At 39.0% G+C, this 22,646-nt stretch overlaps 1 protein-coding gene across 2 annotated transcripts in view; it reads right to left on the bottom strand.

The window, feature by feature from the left end:
• COL6A5 (collagen, type VI, alpha 5) overlaps positions 1-22,646 on the bottom strand; it is a 160,932-nt gene that overhangs the window by 4,973 nt on the left and 133,313 nt on the right. The window contains exons 38-40 of one of the 2 annotated variants that reach the window (XM_010856741.1): positions 10,463-11,152; positions 9,045-9,141; positions 8,059-8,300 (exon numbers count right to left, since the gene is read on the bottom strand). The exons of the other annotated variant lie outside the window; for it this stretch is intronic. Coding sequence (XP_010855043.1) covers positions 8,059-8,300; positions 9,045-9,141; positions 10,463-11,152 — 1,029 coding nt within the window. The remainder of the gene's footprint in view (positions 1-8,058; positions 8,301-9,044; positions 9,142-10,462; positions 11,153-22,646) is intronic. 2 annotated transcript variants of the gene reach the window in all.

The raw sequence follows: 22,646 nt of genomic DNA, 5'->3' as shown, positions 1-22,646 counted from the left end.
AGAATTGAAAGAGACATGTGTACCCCAATGTTCATTGCAGCACTATTTACAATAGCCAGGACATGGAAGCAACCTAGATGTCCATCAGCAGACGAATGGATAAGAAAGCTGTGGTACATATACACAATGGAGTATTACTCAGCAATTAAAAAGAATACATTTGAATCACTTCTAATGAGGTGGATGAAACTGGAGCCTATTATACAGAGTGAAATAAGCCAAAAAGAAAAACACCAATACAGTATACTAACGCATATATATGGAATTTAGAAAGGTGGTAACAACCCTGTATGTGAGACAGCAAAAGAGACACAGATGTATAGAACAGATCCAATATTTAAATGGCACTTTGTTTGACAACACGCCCCCCAGCCTGTGCTTCCCTAAGAAGACTTTACACCTGGGCAAATTGTCATACAAAGATTTAGAATGACTGAGAAACATGCCATTTTTGTATGTGTGTGTGTGTGACATGGGGGCACTTGTAAAAGGGGACACAGGAAAGAAGATCTCCATGATTCTTCATATGTAACCATTCTCAGGTAGATAGAGTCCTTTAGTACTATTTCTTAGAAATCCATGCATTTGAAAGTCTTTGTATGTCTCACAGCGTCCCTAAAGTATAAAATACAGTGGCCTTGCCCAAGTGCCTCCATAATACAAAAAAGAAAGTTGAGGACCAGGGCAATCAGGTGACTTTTCATGATCACGAAGCTAGTTACCGACAGAACCAAAACTAGCATCTGGATCTCCTTATTCTCAGTTTAGCCTTCTTTCCACTATGGCTGCCATCATCATCATTATCATTATCATCATCTTAAACAATACCCAACATTTATTAAACTTTTACTCTTTGCAAACTGCTGTTTGAAGCACTTTACGTTCATTTATTGCACACATTAACCTATGATGTAGGGTACTGTTACCCCAGGTGGAGAACAGACTCTTAGAAAGGCAAAACAATGTGCCCAAGATCAAATGACCAGTAATGGCAGAAATAAGATTCAAATTCGTGTCTGTCCTTTGGATTCATTCTTTCAACTACTGTTTCCCAAAGTGGTTTCTATAAAACATAAGTCTGAAAAGATGCTCCCTGAAACAAAATCAAAGTGGTCAAAGTGGCTTGACTATTAGCCCTTCTCTCAGAATTACATTGAAAATGAGCTCATTAAAGTCAATGAGAAATCATGCCAAAAAAAAAAACAAAAACCTACTTATTAGTATTTTACAGAAACAGGATTTTCCCCAAATACTTGTAATATCTAGTGACGGGACCTCCATTAAGAAGACTAACTCAGGCTCAAGATCTATACATTAGGTTGGTGGTTGGCAAACTCTAGCCTGCATCAAAGTCATCTGGAAGGCCCTGACACAAGCTTCTGACTTAGTAGGTCTTTGGTAGACTCCAAGAATCTGCATTTCTGATTAATTCCTAGATGATGCTGATGTTCTTGGTCCAGGGACCACACTTTGAGAGACAAAGCCCTGAATGATGGAAAAATAAAGGCTAAGAAAGAGTCCCTGGGTTGGCATAATGGAAAAATGAATACAGATACACTTTTCAAAACGTACATCAAAACCTTGCAAATGTACATTATGATGAGCAAATAGAAAGCGTGTACATTAAGTAGGTGGTTAAAATGAAAACATCAGAAAAAATGGGCAGGTAAAAAGAAAAGCCCATTCTCTTTGGGAAAACAAAAGTGAGCAAAGCAGTGTAAATGCTGACTGTTCTTCACAATGGATTTTTATTTTTAATTTTCAAACATATTACCAGGCAGGTAATTCACAGGACAAGCCTAGTTGATTATGTACCAGGCACAGTGTGTAGTCTGAGCTTCAAAGGTATCATTTCCAACCTTTCAGCAACCCAGAGGTAGGTTTTATTATCTCCTTTTCAAGCTTTAAGGTGTACTTTTGTTTTATAAACATAATTATAGAGTATGAATCACTGTGACAAAGCAGTAGGTGCTGTGGATGTTCTTTGGGAAGACGCTTCAGATGTCTGCATCTTCTACTTCCTTATCTATAAAAAGACACAGTACAACTCAGAGATTTTTAAAGCTTTTCTGACTTTCAAATTCTAATTTCTCATAAGCCTAAGAGGAAAGCCAAAGTGAGATTTTCTGAAGAGACTCAGACGGACTTGAAGGAACAGGGCTGACCAAGTCACCAAATCAATCAGTCAACTAGACTTCTCTGAGAGAAATGATTAAAGACAGCATCCACTTCTATAGTGATAGTTTCTCAGTTACGTCCAACTCTTTGCGACCCCATGGACTGTAGCCCACCAGGCCCTCTGTCTATGGGATTCTCCAGGCAAGAATACTGGAGTGGGTTGCCATGCCCTTCTCTGGGGGATCCTCCCCACCCAGGGATCAAGCCACCATCTCCTGCAGCTGCTACATTGCAAGGTGGATTCTTTACCACTGAGCCAATGGGGCAGCCCAAGCCTGGGAAAGAACCCCCTAAATCTGTGTTTCCCAAATGCATCTATGCATTGTAATTGGCCTGATATTTGCTGACCATTCAGTTGCCAAGCCCACACTCATATCAATTAAATCACATTCTCTGGTATTTCAAGGTAGTTTATGGCTGAAAATGCCAAGGTTAGTAGAATCAGAAGGATTGCAATCAAGCAAGCATTATCAATAACTTTCTCATTTATTGTCATTTCTCATAATTTCTCCCCTTCAGAAGTTTTCTCCATTTTTCTATTTTATTATACATCACACATACAGAAGTGGAGGGCTTCCCTGGTGGCTCAGATGGTAAAGCTCTGCCTGTAATTCCTGTGCTTACATTGTTAATTATATTCCCTACTGTTGTGTTTAATCACTCAGTCATGTCCAACTCTTTATGACCCCATGGACTGTAGTCTGCCAGGCTAATCTGTCCATGGGATTTCCCAGGCAAGAATACTGGAGTGGGTTAGCATTCCATTCTCCAAGGGATCTTCCCAACCCATGGATCAAACCCGGGTCTGCTGCATTGCAGACAGGTGCTTTACCATCTGAGCCACCAGGGAAGCTACTGCTTCCAGATTGTTTATTTCTCCTTTGTTTTCAGCAGTTTGATTTTAATATGTCTGAGTGGGGTTTTCTTTGAACTTTAAAAATCTGTAACATTGTGTCTTTTACCAAATTTGGGAAGTTTTGGCCATTTTCTTTCTTTTTTTTTCCTGAATGGATCCCTTTCTACTCTCCTTCTAGAATACCAATGAAACATATGTTCATTTTTGAACATCTTCTTTGGTCCCTTTCTCTTTCTCTTCACCTTCTGGGACCCCTATAATGTGAATATTGGGGTGTTTGATGTTGTCCAAGAGGTCTCTTAGGCTGTCTTCATTTCTTTTCATTCTAACCCTAATCTACATTCTGTTTTGCACTATGGATTTCCACCATTCTGTGTTCCAGGTCACTTTTCTGTTCTTCTGCCTCAGTTATTCTGCTATCGATTCCTTCTACTGTGTTGTTCATCTCTGTTTGTTTGTGCTTTAGTACTTCTAGGTCTTTGGTAAACATTTCTTGAATCTTCTTCATTCTTTTTCTGAGATCCTGGATCATCTTCACTATCATTATTCTGACTTCTTCTTCTGGGAGGTTGCATACCTCCATTTCATTTATTTTTCTGGGGGTTTATCATGTTCCTTCATCTGGCACATAACCCTATTTCTTTTCATTTTGGCTAGCTTTCTGTGATTGTGATTGTGGTGGTAGTTCTGGAGGTTGCTGCTGGGATTGTAGTTCTTATTTCTTCTGTCTGCCCTCTGGTGGATGAGGATAAGAGGCTGTGCAAGCTTCCTGATGGGAGGCACTGGCTGTGGGGAAAACTGTGTCTTGCTCTGTGGGCATGGCCAGTGCTCAGTAAAACTTTAATCGAATTGTCTGCTGATGGGTGGGGCGGCACTCCCTCCCTGTCAGTTGTTTGGCCTGAGGCGACCTGGACCTGGAGTCTACAGTCTCTCAGTCAGTCAGTTCAGTCACTCAGTTTGTGTCCGACTCTTTGTGAACCCATGGACTGCAGCACGCCAGGCTTCCCTGTCCATCACCAACTCCCAGAGTTTACTCAGACTCATGTCCATTGAGTCAGTGATGTCATCCAACCATCTCATTCTCTGTTGTCCCCTTCTCCTCCTGCTTTCGATCTTTCCCAGCATCAGGGTCTTTTCAAACGAGTTAGTTCTTCGTATCAGGTAGCCAAAGTATTGGAGTTTCAGCTTTATCATCAGTCCTTCCAATGAATATTCAGGACTGATTTCCTTTAGGGTGGATGGGTTGGATCTCCTTGCAGTCCAAGGGACTCTCAAGAGCCCCAACACAATGTTTCAAAAGCATCAATTATTCGGCGCTCAACTTTCTTTATAGTCCAACTCTCGCATCGAAACATCATTTCAGTTCAGTTCAGTCGCTCAGTTGTGTCCAACTCTTTGTGACCCCATGAATTTCAGCACACCAGGCCTCCCTGTCCATCACCAACTCCCGGAGTTCACTCAAACTCATGTCCGTCAAGTTGGTGATGCCATCCAGCCATCTCATCCTCTGTCATCCCCTTCTCCTCCTGCCTCCAATCCCTCCCAACATCAGAGTCTTTTCCAATGAGTCAACTCTTCGCATGAGGTGGTCAAAGTATTGGGGTTTCAGCTTTAGCATCAGGCCTTCCAAAGAACACCCAGGACTGATCTCCTTTAGAATGGACTGGTTGGATCTCCTTGCAGTCCAAAGGACTCTCAAGAGTCCTCTCCAACATCACAGTTCAAAAGCATCAATTCTTTGGTGCTCAGCTTTCTTCACAGTCCAACTCTCACACCCATACATGACCATTGGAAAAACCATAGCTTTGACTAGATGGACCTTTTTTGGCAAAGTAGACCATTCAAGTATGACTTAAATTAAATCTCTTACGATTATACAATGCAAGTGAAAAATAGATTCAAGGGATTAGATCTGATAGATAGAGTGCCTGAAGCACTAAAATAGATGGGGGTTTGTGACATTGTACAGGAGGCAGTGATCAAGACCATCCCCAAGAAAAAGAAATGCAAAAAGCCAAAACGGTTGTCTGAGGAGGCCTTACAAGTGACTGAGAAAAGAAGAGAAGCTATAGGGAAAGGAGAAAAGGAAAGATATAACAACTTGAATGCAGAGTTCCAAAGAATAGCAAGGAGATATAAGAAAGCCTTCCTCAGTGATCAATGAAAAGAAATAGAGAAAAATAATAGAAGCGGAAAGACTAGAGATCTCTCAAAAAAAATTTGATAGATACTAAGGGAATATTTCAGGCAAAGATGTGCTCAATAGAGGACAGAAATGGTATGGACCTAACAGAAGCAGAAGAAATTAAGAAGACATGGCAAAAATACATAGAAGAACTGTACAAAAAAGATCTTCATGACCCAGATAACCACAGTGGTGTGATCGCTCACCTAGAGCCAGACATCCTGGAATGTAAAGTCAAGTGAGCTTTAGGAAGCACCACTACAAACAAAGCTAGTGGAGGTGATAGAATTCCAGTTGAGCTATTTCAAATCCTAAAAGATGATGCTGTGAAAGTGCTGCACTCAATACACCAGCAAATTTGGAAAACTCAGCAGTGGCCACAGGACTGAAAAAGTCATTTTTCATTCCAGTCCCAAAGAAAAGCAATGCCAAAGAATGTTCAAACTACCGCACAATTACACTCATCTCACATCCTAGCAAAGCAATGCTTAAAATTCTCCAAGCCAGGTTTCAACAGTACATGAAATGAACTTCCATTCCAGATGTTCAAGCTGAATTTAGAAAAGACATAGGAACCAGAGGTCAAATTGCCAACATCCACTGGATCATTGAAAAAGCAAGAGAGTTCCAGAAAAACATCTGCTGCTGCTATTGTGGATCACAATAAAATGTAGAAAATTCTTAAATAAATGGGAATACCAGATCACCTTACCTGCCCCTGAGAAATCTGTATGCAGATCAGGAAGCAACAGTTAGAACTGAACATGGAACAATGACCTGGTTCCAAATTGGGAAAGGAATACATCATAGCTGTATACCGTCACCCTGCTTATTTAACTTATAATGCAGAGAACATGATGCAAAACACCCATACTGGATGAATCACAGGCTGAAATTAAGATTTCCAGGAGCAATATCAATAACCTCAGATATGCAGATGACACCACCAGGAAGTGAAGAAGAGCTAAAGAGCCTCTTGATAAAAGTAAAAGAGGAGAGTGAAAAAGCTGGCATAAAACTCAGCATTTAAAAAACTAAGATCACAGCATCCAGTCCCATCACTTCATGGCAAATAGATGGGGAAACAATGGAATCAGTGAGAACTTTATTTTGGGGGGCTCCAAACTCACTGCAGATGGTGACTGCAGCCATAAAATTAAAAGATGCTTGCTCTTTGGAGAAAAGCTATGACCAACCTAGACAGCATATTAAAAAGCAGAGACATTACTTTGCTGACAAAGGTCCATCTAGTCAAAGCTATGGTTTTTCCAGTAGTTATGTATGGATGTGAGAGTTGGACCATAAAGAAGGCTGAGCACCAAAAAATTGATGCTTTTGAACTGTAGTGTTAGAGAAGACTCTCGGGAGTCTCTTGGACTTCAAGGAGATCAAACCAGTCCATCCTAAAGAAAATCAGTCTGACTATTCATTGGAAGGATTGATGCTGAAGCTGAAACTCCAATACTTTGGCCACCTGATGCGAAGAACTGACTCATTGGAAAAGACCCTGATGTTGGGAAGTACTCCAAGCAGGAGGATAAGGGGGCAACAGAGGATGAGATGGTTGGATGGCATCACCAACTCAATGGACATGAGTTTGAATGAACTCTGGGAGTTGCTGATGGACAGGGAGGCCTGGCATGCTGCAGTTCATGGGGTCACAAAGAGTCGGACACGACTGAGTGACTGAACTGACTGAACTGATACTTATGTATATAGTATTTGGGACTTTCTGGTGGCTCAGATGGTAAAGAATCTGCCTGTAATGTGGGAGACCTAGGTTTGATCCCTGGGTTGGGAAGATCCTTTGGAGAAAGGCATGGAAACCCACTCCAGTATTCTTGCCTGGAGAATCCCCATGGACAGAGGAGCCTAGCAGGCTTCAGTCCATAGGGTCACAACAATTTGGACACAACTGCGTGACTAAGCACAGCACAGCACAGCACATAGAGTATATTATGTACATAATGTACACATATATAGTGCTTTATTATATAACTGTACAAATGTATATCATACCACTGTTGGGCATCTCTGTCACCACTTTGAGGCCGTTACAAATAATTCTGCTCTGAACATTCTCATACCTGGCCTTTAGTAAACATATATTTTTCTGTTGGGTATAGACATTGCAGTAAAATTGTTGGGTCATACGATATGCATATTTTCACCTTTAGTAGATATTCAGGAATATTTATTTTAAAATAATTTCTCCCATGATTTTGGTACACAGCAGAGATTGTGAACAGTTGCTCTGAAACCAGTCATGGCTGCCTCTTCTCTGTCTCTATTTTCTCTTTAGCTGTGCATTCATAGCCACTCCCCATGCACCCTAAGAAGCACAAAGATATCTCAGAACCATAGCAGCTGTGTCCTGTCTGGTCTCTGCTGCACTGGGGCTCAGCCAGAAGCCTACATTTCAAGCCAGGAACGCGCTGGTCACCAAGGGATAAAGCAGACCCCCGAGCCTTCACATTCTGGAGGCCTGACGTCCACTTCCTCTCCTCTCCCCCATCTCCCGAAGAATGCAGAGCTTCTCCTGCTCCCCCAGGACCTGTGGTCCTCCCCCCTGCCCCTCTTATATTTCTATACCTTGACTCACCCCAGGCATTTGTATCTAGTTCTGGTTTTGTCAACACCAGTGGCCCCCTTTTTTCACCCTTCTAGAGTTTTATCTCCTTTGTCCCCTTGTTTTGGGGACCCCACATAGTCTAGATGATAAATGCTTCTATTATGCCATATCTATTCATCCAGATGAGTTCTAATTGCTCATCTTCTACCAGGGAAAATCCAGACAAAGGTATTTCAGGCTTGTCAACTCTTCGGCACTCAAGGTTACCTTTTTCATCTTGTCTGTCATTTGCTGGAGATGTAATTTCTTCTGAATGTGCCTCTTTCTTGTCTTGCATCATCAGTTCCCCAGATGAAAGGAGCATGTATAACCTCTGGATCAAATTAGTGTTGATACCAGAACTGTTACTATGACTGTTCCCTATTTCAAAGAAATGCTGCTGCTGGGAATCGGGGTCACCCGAAAGCTCACTGTTCTCCATCTCAATTTCATATACCTCAGGAAGAAGGCTAAGGTAACAGAGAAAAGTGATGAAACATAGGTTAACCAAGTCCCTTTCAGGATTCAGTGTAGTTACAGGCAGCTAAGGTAACAGGAATCAATTTTATGCATGTTATTGGAATAGTCCAAAGGTAGTTTGTGTAAGATATCTGACTGGAGGGCCAACTCTTTCATATTCCAAAGGGAAATTAAACATTTGTGCCCATGTTTAATAATAGGGCTCCAAACCATATTATTTTCACTACTGAATTTTTACTGAGTACTTAGGGTTGGACTTTGCAAAATCAAACTTAAAAGAATTCTTTCCGCCAGGCTCCATATGGGTACTGTTTCAAAACGGTATGTTTTTGTTGCCACTTTATGAGTTTTTCTTTTTCATCTTTTTTTCTTATTCTCTAAAACTATTACATCTAACCTTTGATATGTAAGTTTTCTGTTTTGACAGTACCCAGTATTTGAATGATATTATATAGTTACTAATAAGGTGTTAATAGCCCCTTTCTTTCATAAAAACTACAGAAATAGAAATATGGTTCTTTCTAATATGCATCATATTCTATGTGCTATTAACACCAGATCTGTGATGTTGTCACAAATCAGGAACATTTAAAACACACACACATGCACACACACACACATACCCCACAACCAAACTTGCATCCTGAAAACTAAAATGCCATTTATTTCAAATTATTTTCTTTAGAACTTTTTCTAGTGGTAATATGACCCAAACTGTGAATTTGTCAACTCACAATACAGTGTTTCCTATGCCATTATTCTCTGGAGTGGGAGAGGTGATGTTAACACATTTGGGTTTCATGTCTGCAGGGGGGTATTTGTTGATGCCACCTAGAGAGAGAGTGGACAGTTAGTCTAAATTTTACCCTTCCATATTCTATCACCCAAAGTCAGTTCATCTTTTCCTGGAGTTGGGGGTATTTCCAAGAGCAAATTCATTTTATAAGAGACTCAGCAAAGTATGTACCTTCTGACTTTGCAATACCTCATTGGCAAAGTCAGCGAGATGTAGCAGTGATTCAGTCAAAAATTATGCTCTCTGTGTTACAGGCTTGTGATACGATTCAAGGATAACTCTTAACCCCTTCTATCATTTGTTTCTCTCCTTCTGAAAGGAGGACTTTCTGGAAGACAGCATTAACTATTGAAATTATCTGCCTTATTTATCTTGAGGTTGGAAGAAGGCATTTTCTTTTTTTTTTTTTTTTGCAAATGACAAGCTTGCCACTAAATATAAATCCTAAGTGCCAAGATTTCTGAGGGTTCTGGGGCTGTGGGCTTTATGAACACCAGAAAAATCTGTATCCCTGTGATTTCCCACTAAACTTGTAGCAGCTACGAGTGTGGCTCTGCTGCACTCCTAATTCACGGCACTGGCCAGGACTGGCTTGATGCTACAGCTCTTAGGTTTGCTCCTATAACCATGTCTGGAATTATGGCACATGGACAGAGACTGGGACACCTCTCTCAAATGCCTACTATGCAAAGAGACCCGCAAACCGCTTGCCTGGCTGTGCCTGAGCCAGCTGTCTGAGACAGAGGCTCTACAAGAGATTCATGCCCTGGCTCTTAATAATTCAAGCCAGAACCAAAGTTGGCTTACAGTGACAAGGTAAAACAGAAGTCCTTGGAATAGGTGGAGGGTGGTGGGAGTGGAGTACTACTTATTAAAGTGATGTCACTGCAATACTTTCATTAAGGCTTTAGTAATTAAAGTATAGCTTAATGGACAAGAGCACAACTTTGGGGTCAGAATGCATAGGATTGAGTCTAGAATTTGCTATTAACTGTGAGCGTTTGAGCAACTGATTTAATGTCTCTGAACCTCAGTTTTCTCACTTGTAAAATGGGGATATTACTACTCTCCTTTGAGGGCCATCCTGAGGATTAAATGATCCAATCCTTTAAAAGACTTGACACATAATGAGCCCTCACAGGTTAGAGTTAAAAGACACTTATTAGTTTCTTGACAGTGAGACAGCAGAGCTCAAGGTCACTAGGACCTGGGGTTTCCTCTGTGGTTTTCTCATCGCCTCCTACTCACACCTAAGACGCCACCACTCTTGACGAAAATGAGAATCATGTTACTGGTGGATGGTACACAGAGATATCTATTGCAAAAGCAACGGAAAATAAAACTTTAATGACTTACGTCTGATTGAATGAACAAATGGCTTGATAAATTTGATGATATAGTTCAAATCTGGCTTGTGGGTTCGGCCAAGCTGGACTAAGTGATGATCCAGTGGGTGGCTGGCTAATTCTTCTAATTCCTTGTCATTGTGTAGAGGACCAAAAGAAAACACAAATATGGAGTAGCCCTGACACTGGGCTCTCAGAGATACATTTCTTAAGACTTCCCTGTCTAAAGGGTTGGTTTCACCAGCGGATATAACAAAGATAACTTTGTTTCTCCTCAGGTTGGGAGTTCCTACAAAGACATTGTCAAGTGTCCACTGAAGGGCGTGGCCTATAAAAACATCTCCATTGAGCTGCTGAAGGGAGTCTTGGAGATGATGTTTCATTTGGTGTATATTGTTATAAGTGACCAAATCAAATTCTAGGTAGACGGGGCATTTTTCTGTGTTGGGCATATAGCCTGGAGGAGAGTAGGTCAGGACTGCTATTCTGTCTCCTAAGGTGGAGGTCAGTGGATCTGGGGCCAGATGAAAATAATCAAGCACTGAGGTTACAAAAGCTTTCACTTCCTTAAACTCATCACTTCCTATTCTTTTGGAAGCATCTATGAGAAAAGTCACATCCATGTAATATTCTTGAAGAGAGGCATCTCTACTTTCATAAGTAAGACCTGGTTCTTCTTTTCTGCCAAGGTTTTCATGTCCTGCAACAGAATAACCCAAGTCACTGTTTTTAGTAGGAGGATAAACTTGGAATTCCTAGCCAAGGATGGCAATACTTACTATGTGGTATTATCACACATCATCCCCATACCCATGGTAGATGTTACTAGTCAATATCAGTACTTGTTCTCAGATACATTCTCTAAGTTCATCTCTACACAATGTGTGGAGAGCCATTATCATTCAACAGATACTGTCACATGTGAAGCAACTTACCCCATCTCTGATCTTTGTCAAAGGATTGATTGATCAAGGTAAGAAACATACAGCTATTTTTACTACTTCAGTTGTAACTAAAACCACTTTTTAGTTGCAAAATTTGGAGTACATATTGTATTCATTATACACAATGACCCCAAGAGAAAAGTAAATATGTCAAAGTAAAGTAAAGTAAAATAAAGTCGCTCAGTCGTGTCCGACTCTTTGCGACCCCATGGACTGTAGCCTACCAGGCTCCTCTGTCCATGGGATTTTCCAGGCAATAGTATTGGAGTGGATTGCCATTTCCTTCTCCAGGGGATCGTCCCGACCCAGGGATCGAACCCAGGTCTCCCACACTGTAGACAGACGTTTAACCATCTGACCCACCAGGGAAGTCAAATATGTCAAAGTCACATTTACTGATGACATCCTTATATACACGTTTAGAATATGTGCCGTAGTATGACTCAATGAGAGCAAGTATAAATGCTGACTTCAGAATCCAAATTCTGTGTAAGACACGACATACTCTAAGACCTTGGTAGTCAAAGTGCCAATCCACAAACAGTTCACTGGCCCGTGACAAGATAAGAAGCTTGCACCATGACGTAAGTAAGTCAACTACATCACTAAGCACACAGATATTTCACTGATTTTATTATTATTGTAGCAAGACTTTCTCAATGAAGGAAATAGTGCCTCAATTTACACTTTTTTTTTTAACTATTTATCATTTTTATCTTGTTGGAGGCCAACACTTCAAGTAGTTCTAAAGGGTCATGAAATCAAGTCCAAAATCATGGGGACAATGGCTGGTTGGTGAGGCCACAACAGGAAATGCCAGCTCAGAAATAAATATAAGAAGGATATGATCAATGTTCTCTCTTTTTTTTTTTCTATGAAATAGATGTGTTTGTGAACCTAATCAAGCAAGAAGTAGATTCCTAACTGGCAAAAATGTATTACTGTCCAATTGTGCTTGGCCCATTATTAAGGCTTTGCATCTATTACTTAACTTGATCCTCACGACAACCTCACAAATTAATTGATTAACCTTTATGAATGCCACAGAAGTTTAATATTGAAATAGAATGCAGAAAAACAATATCATGAGTGATGTTATTAACAGGGCAAATATGATCCAATGACTTTCAAATGTGCAATGATTTCTGCATTCCTGGGGCCAACTCCATACTATCTTTTTTATCTATTTTAGGATTATTTCTGATAAATAAAATTTGTATGTGTTTAAAGGGCACAATGTTCATCAAAAACTCTACAAATAATAAATGATGGACAGGGTGTGAAGAAAAAGGAACCCTCCTAATTGTTGGTGAGAACAATTGGTATGTAAATTGGTATAGCCATTATGGAGAACAGTATGGACGTTCCTTAAAAACCTAAAAATAGAGTTACCATTTGATCCAGTAACCCTACTCTGGAACATATATCTGAAATAAACTATAATGTGAAAGGATACATGAACCCTAATATTCATAGCAGGACTATTTACAATAGCCAAGACTTGCAAGCAACCTAAGTGTCCATTGACAGATGAATGGATAAAGAAGATGTGGTATATTTACACAATAGAATATTACTTAGCCATAAGAAAGAATGAAGTAATGCCCTTTGGAGCAACATGGATGGATACTTCATTTAGAGATTATCACACAAAATGAAGTAATCCGAACACAGAAAGACAAACATCCTATGATACTGCTTATATGTGGAATCCAAAATATGATACATATGAATTTACTTACAAAACAGAAATAGACTCCCAGATACAGAAAAGGAACATGGTTACCAAAGAGAAAATGTGGGGAGGATAAATTAAGAGTTTGGGATTCATATATACATGCTGCTGCTGCTAAGTCGCTTCAGTCATGTCTGACTCTGTGCGACCCCATAGACGGCAGCCCACCAGGCTCCCCCGTCCCTGGGATTCTGCAGGCAAGAACACTGGAGTGGGTTTCCATTTCCTTCTCCAATGCATGAAAGTGAAAAGTCAAAGTGAAGTCGCTCAGTCGTGTCCAACTCTTAGCGACCCCATGGACTACAGCCTACCAGGCTCCACCGTCCATGGGATTTTCCAGGCAAGAGCACTGGAGTGGGGTGCCAGTGCCTTCTCCATCATATGTACATACTACTATGTATAATACAGTTAAGCGACAAGGGCCTATTGTATAACATATGGAACTATCCTCAATAGTTTGTCATAACCTATCTAGAAAAGAATTTTCAAAAGAATATATATATACACACATGAATATATGTATTATAACTGAATCACTTTGCTGTAAACCTGAAACCAACACAACATTGTGAATCAACTATATTTTAATAAAAACTTTAAAAATTGAATGGAAAAATTAACAATAAAGTATACAATGTTTTGATATAAGTATACACATATAATGATTGCCACAATTGATCTAATATTGTTGGATTTGATTTGCTAAAGTTTTGTTTCGAATTTTTGCATCCATGTTTACAAGGAATGTTGTAGTTTCCTTTTCATGTAATGTCTTTGTGTGGTTTTGGCTTCAAAGAATGAGTTCAGAAGCTTTCCTTCCTCTTCAATATTCTGGAAAAGTTTGTGTAGAATTGATACTATTTCTTCCTTAAATGTTTTGTTGAATGCATCAGTGAAGTCGTCTTGGCCTGGAGTTTTCCTTATGGAAAGTTTTGAACTACAAATTCAATTTTCATTAATAGGTTTAGGAATAAATATTTAGGTTATTTTTCCCTGAGTGAGCTTCGGTAATTCGTGTACCACAAGTAATCTGTCTATTTCACCAAAATGTCTAATTAATAAGCAAAACCTACAGTCCATGGGGTCACAAAAGAGCAGGATTGAGTGGTTGAGCACATACAGGAGAGTGCATGCTAAGTCACTTCAGTTGTGTTCAACTCTTTGTGACCCTGTGGACTGTAGCCCCCCAGGCTCCTCTATCCATGGGGTTCACCAGGCAAGAATACTGGAGTGGGCTGCCATGCCCTCCTCCAGGGGATCTTCTTGACCCAGGGATGGAAGCTGTGTCTCCTATCTGCATTGGCTGGCAGGTTCTTTACCAGTAGCACCAAACTGCTGACAATGTTCCCTATCCTTTTAATATCTGTAGAATATGTCTCTTCTCTCATTCCTGATGTTGGTCATTTGTATTTTCATTTTCACCAGTGAGTTTGCCTATAGGTTTACCCATTTAATTGCTCTTATAGAAAAAAAAAACAAAAACAAAAAAACACTTTGATTTTATTTATTTTCTCCTTTCTATTTCATTGACTTCTGTTTGAATTTTATTACTCCTTATTTCTCCTTACCTTAGGTTTAACTTGTTCCTCTTTTTCTGGTTTCTCAAAATGAAAACTGAGGTCATCGATTTCAAATCTTTCTTCTTTGCCAGTATAGGCATTTAATGCTATGCAAGATCTCCAAAGTACAGCTTTAGTGGAAACTCACAAATTCTGGTATATGGTGATTTCTATTTTCATTACTTTCAAAATACTTGCTAATTTCACCTTTGATTTCTTCTTTGAGCATGGGTTATTTAGAAGGGCTTTCTTGGTTTCCAAATACTTTGGGATTTTTTAAAGATTTTCCTGTTACTGATTTCAATTTAATTCTGCTTTGGTCAGAGACTATACTTGGAATGACTTGAATCCTTTAAAGTTTTGAGAATGTTTTTATGATACACAATGTGGTCTATCTTGGTAAATGTGTCACACGTACTTGAAAACAGTGTGTATTTCTGGAATTTTTTACAATTAAGTTTTATTGGAATATAGTTGCTTTATAATGTTGTGTTAGTTTCTGCTGCACAGCAAAGTGAACCAGCTATATACATATATATATATCTCCTCTTTTTTGGATTTCCTTTCCATTTAGGTCACCACAGAGCAGTGAGTAAAGCAACTATACTTCAACAAAAATTAATTTTTTAAAAATTCCAGAAAATTTTTATCCTTAAAAAAGAAAAGGATTTGCATTTGCTATTATTGTGTGCAGTGTTCTGTTAATATAAATTAGGCCAAATTAACTGATAGTGTTCTTCAAGCCTATGATATTCTTCCTGCTGATTTTCTGTCTATGTTTTGGCCATTTATTGAGAGAGGGTATTAAAACCTACTGAGGGTCTTCTCATTTTTTTTTAATCATTTTTGTCTTTGAGTTTTATTTTGAATAATTTATATTGCTACATATTCACGGTCACTAGTTTTCTCTTCTATCAAATCTAATTTCTTATTAATCCCATCCAGGGTATTGTTCATCCCAAACACTGTTGCTTTCATCTCTACAAATGTATTTAAATATTTTTTTACCTTTTCTATGTTTCTACTTAACTTTTTAACATATATAATTTAGTTATAATAACTTTTAACATATTTGCTAATTTTTAACATCTTTGTTAGTTCTGATTTGGTTTTGAGTGATTGTGCTTTTGATTGTATGTTTTTTCTGCCAGACATTATGAAATTTGCTTTTTTGGATATGGGATACTTTTACATTCCTATAAATGTTCATATACTTTGTTTGGGGAAGCAGTTAAGCTACTTGGAAACAGTTTGATCCTTTTGGGCATTGGTATTATGATTTGTTAAGTATGTCCAGAGTGGTACTTAATTTAAGGCTAATTATTCCCTACTACTGAAATAAGACCTTTCTGAAGTTTCTCCCTAGTGCTTTATAAATTACGAGTTTTCCCATCTCTCTAATGATAAAAGGCACTATCCTTGACCCTGTGAGCAATGGAAAATTATCCTCTAATCCTTTCTAGATGGATGTTCCCCAGTTGGGTCATTTCCTCACATTTCTATCAGCACTGTGCTATCAGCACTCTGATGAAAAACAAAGAGGCATCCTCTGCAGAGCTCTGTGTTTCTCTGCACAGCTCATGCCTCTCTGGTATTCTGTCCTTTGAACTCTCATCCCTTGGTCTCCCCAGACCCTCAGCTTTGTCTGCTCATCTCAGGGAGTGCACTGGGCTCTACCTGAACTCCCTTTCCTGCACCATGGCCTGGAAACCCTTGGCAGTAAACTGGAGCAATTGTAGGGACCATCTCATTTGCTTCTCCTCTTGCAGGGATCCCTGTCTTTTATTCCTGATGTCCAGTGTCCTGACAATTGTTGTGTCATTTCATATATATGTATATGAAATGAACTAATAAACATATATATTTCTTTTGGTTATTTCAATTGGTAGGTAAATCCAGTTCCTGTTACTTCACCTTGGGCATTCTAACAGATGAGAACTGATCATCTTGTTTGAGATGTTCCTATGAAAACTGTCATTGATGTCAGTTCAGTAGTTGCTCAGTCGTGTCTGACTCTTTGTGACCCCATGGACTGCAGCACATGGCTCCCCCGTTCATCACCAACTCCCAGAACTTGCTCAAATACATGTCCATTGAGTCGGTGATGCCATCCAACCATCTCATCCTCTGTTGTCCCTTCTCCTCCCGCCTTCAATCTTTCCCAGCATCAGGGTCTTTTCAAATGAGTCAGTTCTTCACTTCAGGTGGCCAAGTGTTGGAGTTTCAGCTTCAGTATCAGTCCTTCCAATGAATATTCAGGATTGATTTCCTTTAGGATGGACTGGTTGGATCTCCTTGCAGTCCAAGGGACTCTCAAGAGTCCTCCCCAACACCACAGTTCAAAAGCATCAGTTCTTTGGTGCTCAGTTTTCTTTATAGTCCAACTCTCACATCCATACATGACTACTAGAAAAACCATAGCTTTGACTAGATGGACCTTTGTTGGAAAAGTAATATCTCTGGTTTTTAACATGCTGTCTAGGTTGGTCATAGCTTTTCTTCCAAAGAGCAAGTGTCTTTTCATTTCATGGCTGCAGTCATCATCTGCACTGAGTTTGGAACCCCCAAAATAAAGTTTCTCACTGTTTCCATTGTTTCCCCATCTATTTGTCATGAAGTGATGGGACTAGATGCCACAATCTTAGTTTTTTGAATGTTGAATTTTAGGCCAACTTTTTCACTCTTCTCTTTCACTTTCATCAAGAGGCTCCCCCGTTCCTCTTTACTTTCTACTATAAGGGTAGTTTCATCTGCATATCTGAGGTTATTCATAGTTTGGTCTCAGGTCAGACAACAGGGAGGGAACACAGCCCTGCCCATAAACAGAAAATTGGATTAAAGATTTACTAAGCATGGCCCTGCCCATCAGAACAAGACCCACTTTCCCCCACAGTCAGTCTCTCCCATCAGAAAGTTTCCATAAGCCTCTTATTCTTATCCCTCAGAGAGCAGACAGAATGAAAACCACAATCACAGGAAACTAATCAAACTGATCACATGGACCACAGCCTTGTCTAACTCAATGAAATTATGAACCATGCCATGTAGGGCCACCCAAGATGGATGGGTCATGGTGGAGAGTTCTGACAAAACGTGGTCCACTGGAGAAGGCAAATGGCAAACCACTTCAGTATTCTTGCCTTGAGAACCCCATGAACAGTATGAAAATGCAAAAATTATGACACTGAAAGACGAACTCCCCAAGTATTGATGTGCCAGACTTTTATCAATACATTCATAGTCATAAATCGGGATTTTACATATTAGGAGTGTGTTTGATATGTATGGATCTCCAATCCTCCACCAGGAACTTAGCTTCAAATTTTTCTTAGAATTTTTTATCAATATCAAATTCTTGATCAAATTACTAAATATAAAATTGGAAGTGCAGACCAAAGCATAGATATTATATTTGTCTATGCAATAGATACTATGTAATATACTTTAACCCTAAAATACCAACAAAACCTCTTCTAGAGCTCTTGGCAATAGTGTATCAGGATCTGTGAATATTAGTTAAATGGACATTTCTTTCCTTTTGAGTTTACAACCCTGGAGTTGGCTAATCATTACCTGCTCTATCACCAGAATCTCTGCTTTGACTTAAAAAAAGGGCCAACTGACATACTTAGTTAAAACATAAGAACAAATATTTCATGAATGTTCTGGTAGAAGAGGAAGAGGTAGAAATGAAAAATAAGAAACTACAACTGACATCACAGAGATACAAAACATCACGAGATACTACAATCAGCAGTTCCATGTCATCAGATCAGATCAGATCAGTCGCTCAGTCGTGTCCGACTCTGTGCGACCCCATAAATCGCAGCACGCCAGGCCTCCCTGTCCATCACCAACTCCTGGAGTTCACTGAGACTCACGTCCATCGAGTCAGTGATGCCATCCAGCCATCTCATCCTCTGTCGTCCCCTTCTCCTCCTGCCCCCAATCCCTCCCAGCATCAGAGTCTTTTCCAGTGAGTCAACTCTTCACATGCGGTGGCCAAAGTACTAGAGTTATGCACACTACTATTTATTAAACAGGTAACTAATAAGGATCTACTGTATAGCACGAGGAACTCTACTCAACACTCTATAATGACCGATATGGGAAAAGTATCTGAAAAGAGCGGATATATGTGTGTGCATGATGTGTGCATGCTGCGCTGCTTCAGTTGTGTCTGACTCTTTGGACCCCCTAGACTGTAGCTGGCCAGGATCCTCTGTCCATGGGATTCTCACAGCAAGAATACTGGAGTGGGTTGCCATTTCCTTCTCCAGGGGATATTCCTGACTCAGGAATCAAGACCATGTCTCTTATGTCTCCTGTTCTTTACCACTAGCACCATGTGGGAAGCCAGATATATGTGTATGTATTACAAATTCACTTTGCTGTACAGCAGAAGGTAACACACATTGTAAATTAATTATACTCCAATGATTTAAAAAAAAAAAAATCAGTTACATGTCCACAAAATAGACAACCTAGAAAAAATGGCTAAGTTTCTAGAACCATGCAATTTTTCAATACTGAATCAGGAAGAAATACACAGTCTGAATGGAGTGGTCACTAGCAGTAAAACTGAATTAGAAATAAAAAAAAACTCCCAGCAAACAAAAGCCCAGGACTGATCAGCCTCATGGGGGAATACTATCAAACATACAAAGAAGTACTAATACCAATCCTTCTCAAACTATTCCAAAAAATTGAAGAGAAGGGTACACTCATTCCACAAGACCACCATTACCCTCACACCAAAACCAGACAAAGATACAACAAAAAAGAAACTTATAGGCCAATATCCCTGATGAATATAGATGCAAAACCCTCAATAAAATATTAGCCAACCTAATTTAATAATACACAAAAAGGATCATACACTATGACCAAGTGGGATTTATTCTAGGGATGCAAGAAGGGCTCAATATCCACAAATCAATCAGTATGATACACCACATTAACAAAAGGAATGATAAAAACCACATGATCACCTCAGCAGATGCAGGCAGAAAAAGCATTTGACAAAATTCAACGTATACCCATGATAAAAACTTCACAGCACAGGTTACTATCTCAATATTTTGTAATAACCTATATGGGAAAACAATCCTAAAAAGAACACACACACACATATAACTGAATGAGTTTGATGAACACCTGAAACTAATACAATGCTGTAAATCTCTCTAGATGTCAATTGGCAACAATAAATTAAAAACAAAACAAAAATGTGGATATGGAGGAAACATATCTCAACATAATAAAAGATATGTTTTTCATAAGTTTGTCTCTTTTGTGACAAACCCACAGCTAACATCATATGGAAGGTTGAAAAGCTGAAAGATTTTATTTTAAATCCCCAGGAACAAGACAATGATGCCCACTCTTGACACTTCTATTTAACATAGTATTGAAAGTCCCAGTGACAGAAATCTCAAGACTAACAATAAGAAATAAAAGGAATCCAAATCGGAAGGGAAGAAGTAGAACTGTCACAATTTGCAGATGACATGATACTATATATAGAAAACTCTCTACCAAAACTATTAGGATAAATGAATTCAGTAAAAATTGTATGATGCAAGACTAATATACAGAAATCTGTTGTTTTTCTATGCACTAATAATGAACTATCAAAAAGAGAAAATATGAAAACAATCTGTTTAAAATAACATCAAAAAGAATAAAATACCTAGAAATAAACTTAACCAAGGAAGTTAAAGATCTATATCCTGAAAACTATAAAATATTGATAAATGAAGGAAATTATAGATGATACAAATAAATATACAAATAAATAAATAAATGGAAATCTCATGTTCATGGATTAGAAGAATTAATATTGTTAAAATGTCCATACTATCCAAAGCAATCTATGGATTTAATGACTCTTTATCTCTATTTATGTTTAATGAATCTCTAGCTACCTATGTATAAAAATCATTTTTCACAGAATCTGAATAATCCTAAAATTCATATGAAACCACAAAAGACCTTGAATTGCCAAAGCAAGCTAGAAAAAGAACAAAGCTGGAGATACCATGCTCACAGACTTCAGACTATACTACAAAGTTACAGTAATCAAAACAGCAAGGTACTGGCACAAAGACAGTCATATAGATCAATGAAGCAGAATAGAGAGCCCAGAAATAAGCCTGCACACTTGTGATGAGTTAACCTATCTATGACAAAAGAGGCAAGAATGCACAATAGAGAAAAGATAATCTCTTCAATGAGTGGTGCTGGGAAAACTGGACAGCTACATACAAAAACAATGAAATTAGAACATTTCATTGTTCTCATACCATATACAAAAACAAAGTCAAAATTGGTTAAAGACTCAACTGTAAGGCCAGAAACCACAAAACTCCTGTAAGAGAACATAGGCTAAATACTCTTTGACATAAGTTGTAGAAATAATTTTTGGATCTGCCTCCTAAGGCAAAGAAAGAAGAAAGCAAATATAAAGAAATGGGACATAATTAAAATTAAAAGCTTTTGTACAGCAAAGGGAACCACTGACAAAGCAAAAGGACAACCTACTGAATAGGGGAAAGTATTTACAAATGATATGAATGATAAAGGGTTAATATTCACAACATATAAACAGCTCATACAACTCAATATTAAAAAACAACTCAGTGAAAAAATAAGCAGAAGACAAGGAGAACTTTGTACAAAGATGACATACAGATGGCCAACGGGCACTGGAAAAATGCTAAACATTGCTAATCATCAGAGAAATATAGATCAAAACCACAGTGGGATATCACTTCACACCTGTCAGAATGGCCATCATCAAAAAGTCCACAAATAACAAACTCTTAGAGGAAAATATAGGCAGACGACTCTCTGACATAAATCACAGCATCATCTTTTTAAATCTATCTCCCAGAATAATGGAAATAAAAGCAAAAATAAACAAAAGGAACCCACTGAAACTCAAAAGCTTTTGCACATCAAAGGAAACAATAAACAAAATGAAAAGACAACTCACAGATTGGGAGAAAATATTTGCAAATGATGTGACTGTAAGTGATTAGTCTCCAAAGTTTACAAACAGCTTATGACACTTAATAGCATTAAAACAAACAAGCCACTCAAAAAATGGGCAGAAGACCTGAAGAGACATTTCTCTATAAAGGGCATACAGATCGCCAATAGGCATATGAAAAGATGTTCAAAATTACCAGTCGTTTGAGAAATGCAAATCAAAACTACAATGAGATTTCACCTCATACTGGTCAGAATGGTTATCATCAAAAAAATCCACAGACAGCAAATTCTAGAGATGGTGTGGAGAGAAGGGAACCTTCCTGAAGTTGTTGGTGGGAATGTAAATTGGTAGAGCCACTATGGAGAACAGTGTGGAGGCTCCTTAAAAAACTAGAAATAGAGCTAAATATGAACCTACATTCCCACTTTTAGGCATCAGTTCAGTTCAGTTGCTCAGTCGTGTCCGACTCTTTGCAACCCCATGAATCACACCATGCCAGGCCTCCCTGTCCATCACCATCTCCCAGAGTTCACTCAAACTCACGTGCATCGAGTCAGTGATGCCATCCAGCCATCTCATCCTCTGCCGTCCCCTTCTCCTCCTGCCCCCAATTCCTCCCAGCGTCAGAGTCTTTTCCAATGAGTCAACTCTTCACATGAGGTGGCCAAAGTACTGGAATTTCAGCTTTAGCATCATTCCTTCCAAAGAAATCCCAGGGCTGATCTCCTTCAGAATGGACTGGTTGGATCTCCTTGCAGTCCAAGGGACCCAAGAGTCTTCTCCAACACCACAGTTCAAAAGCATCAATTCTTCGGCACTCAGCTTTCTTTACAGTCCAACTCTCACATCCATACATGACCACTGGAAAAACCATAGCCTTGACTAGACAGACCTTTGTTGGCAAAGGAATGTCTCTGCTTTTGAATATGCTATCTAGGTTCTCATTAACTTTTCTTCCA

The sequence above is a fragment of the Bison bison genome, unplaced genomic scaffold (genome assembly GCF_000754665.1).
Source record: "Bison bison bison isolate TAMUID 2011002044 unplaced genomic scaffold, Bison_UMD1.0 scf7180017864374, whole genome shotgun sequence".
Taxonomy (NCBI): Eukaryota; Metazoa; Chordata; class Mammalia; order Artiodactyla; family Bovidae; genus Bison; species Bison bison.
The sequence above is the reverse complement of the archived record's forward strand: the minus strand, read 5'-3'. Positions and strand labels throughout refer to the sequence as shown.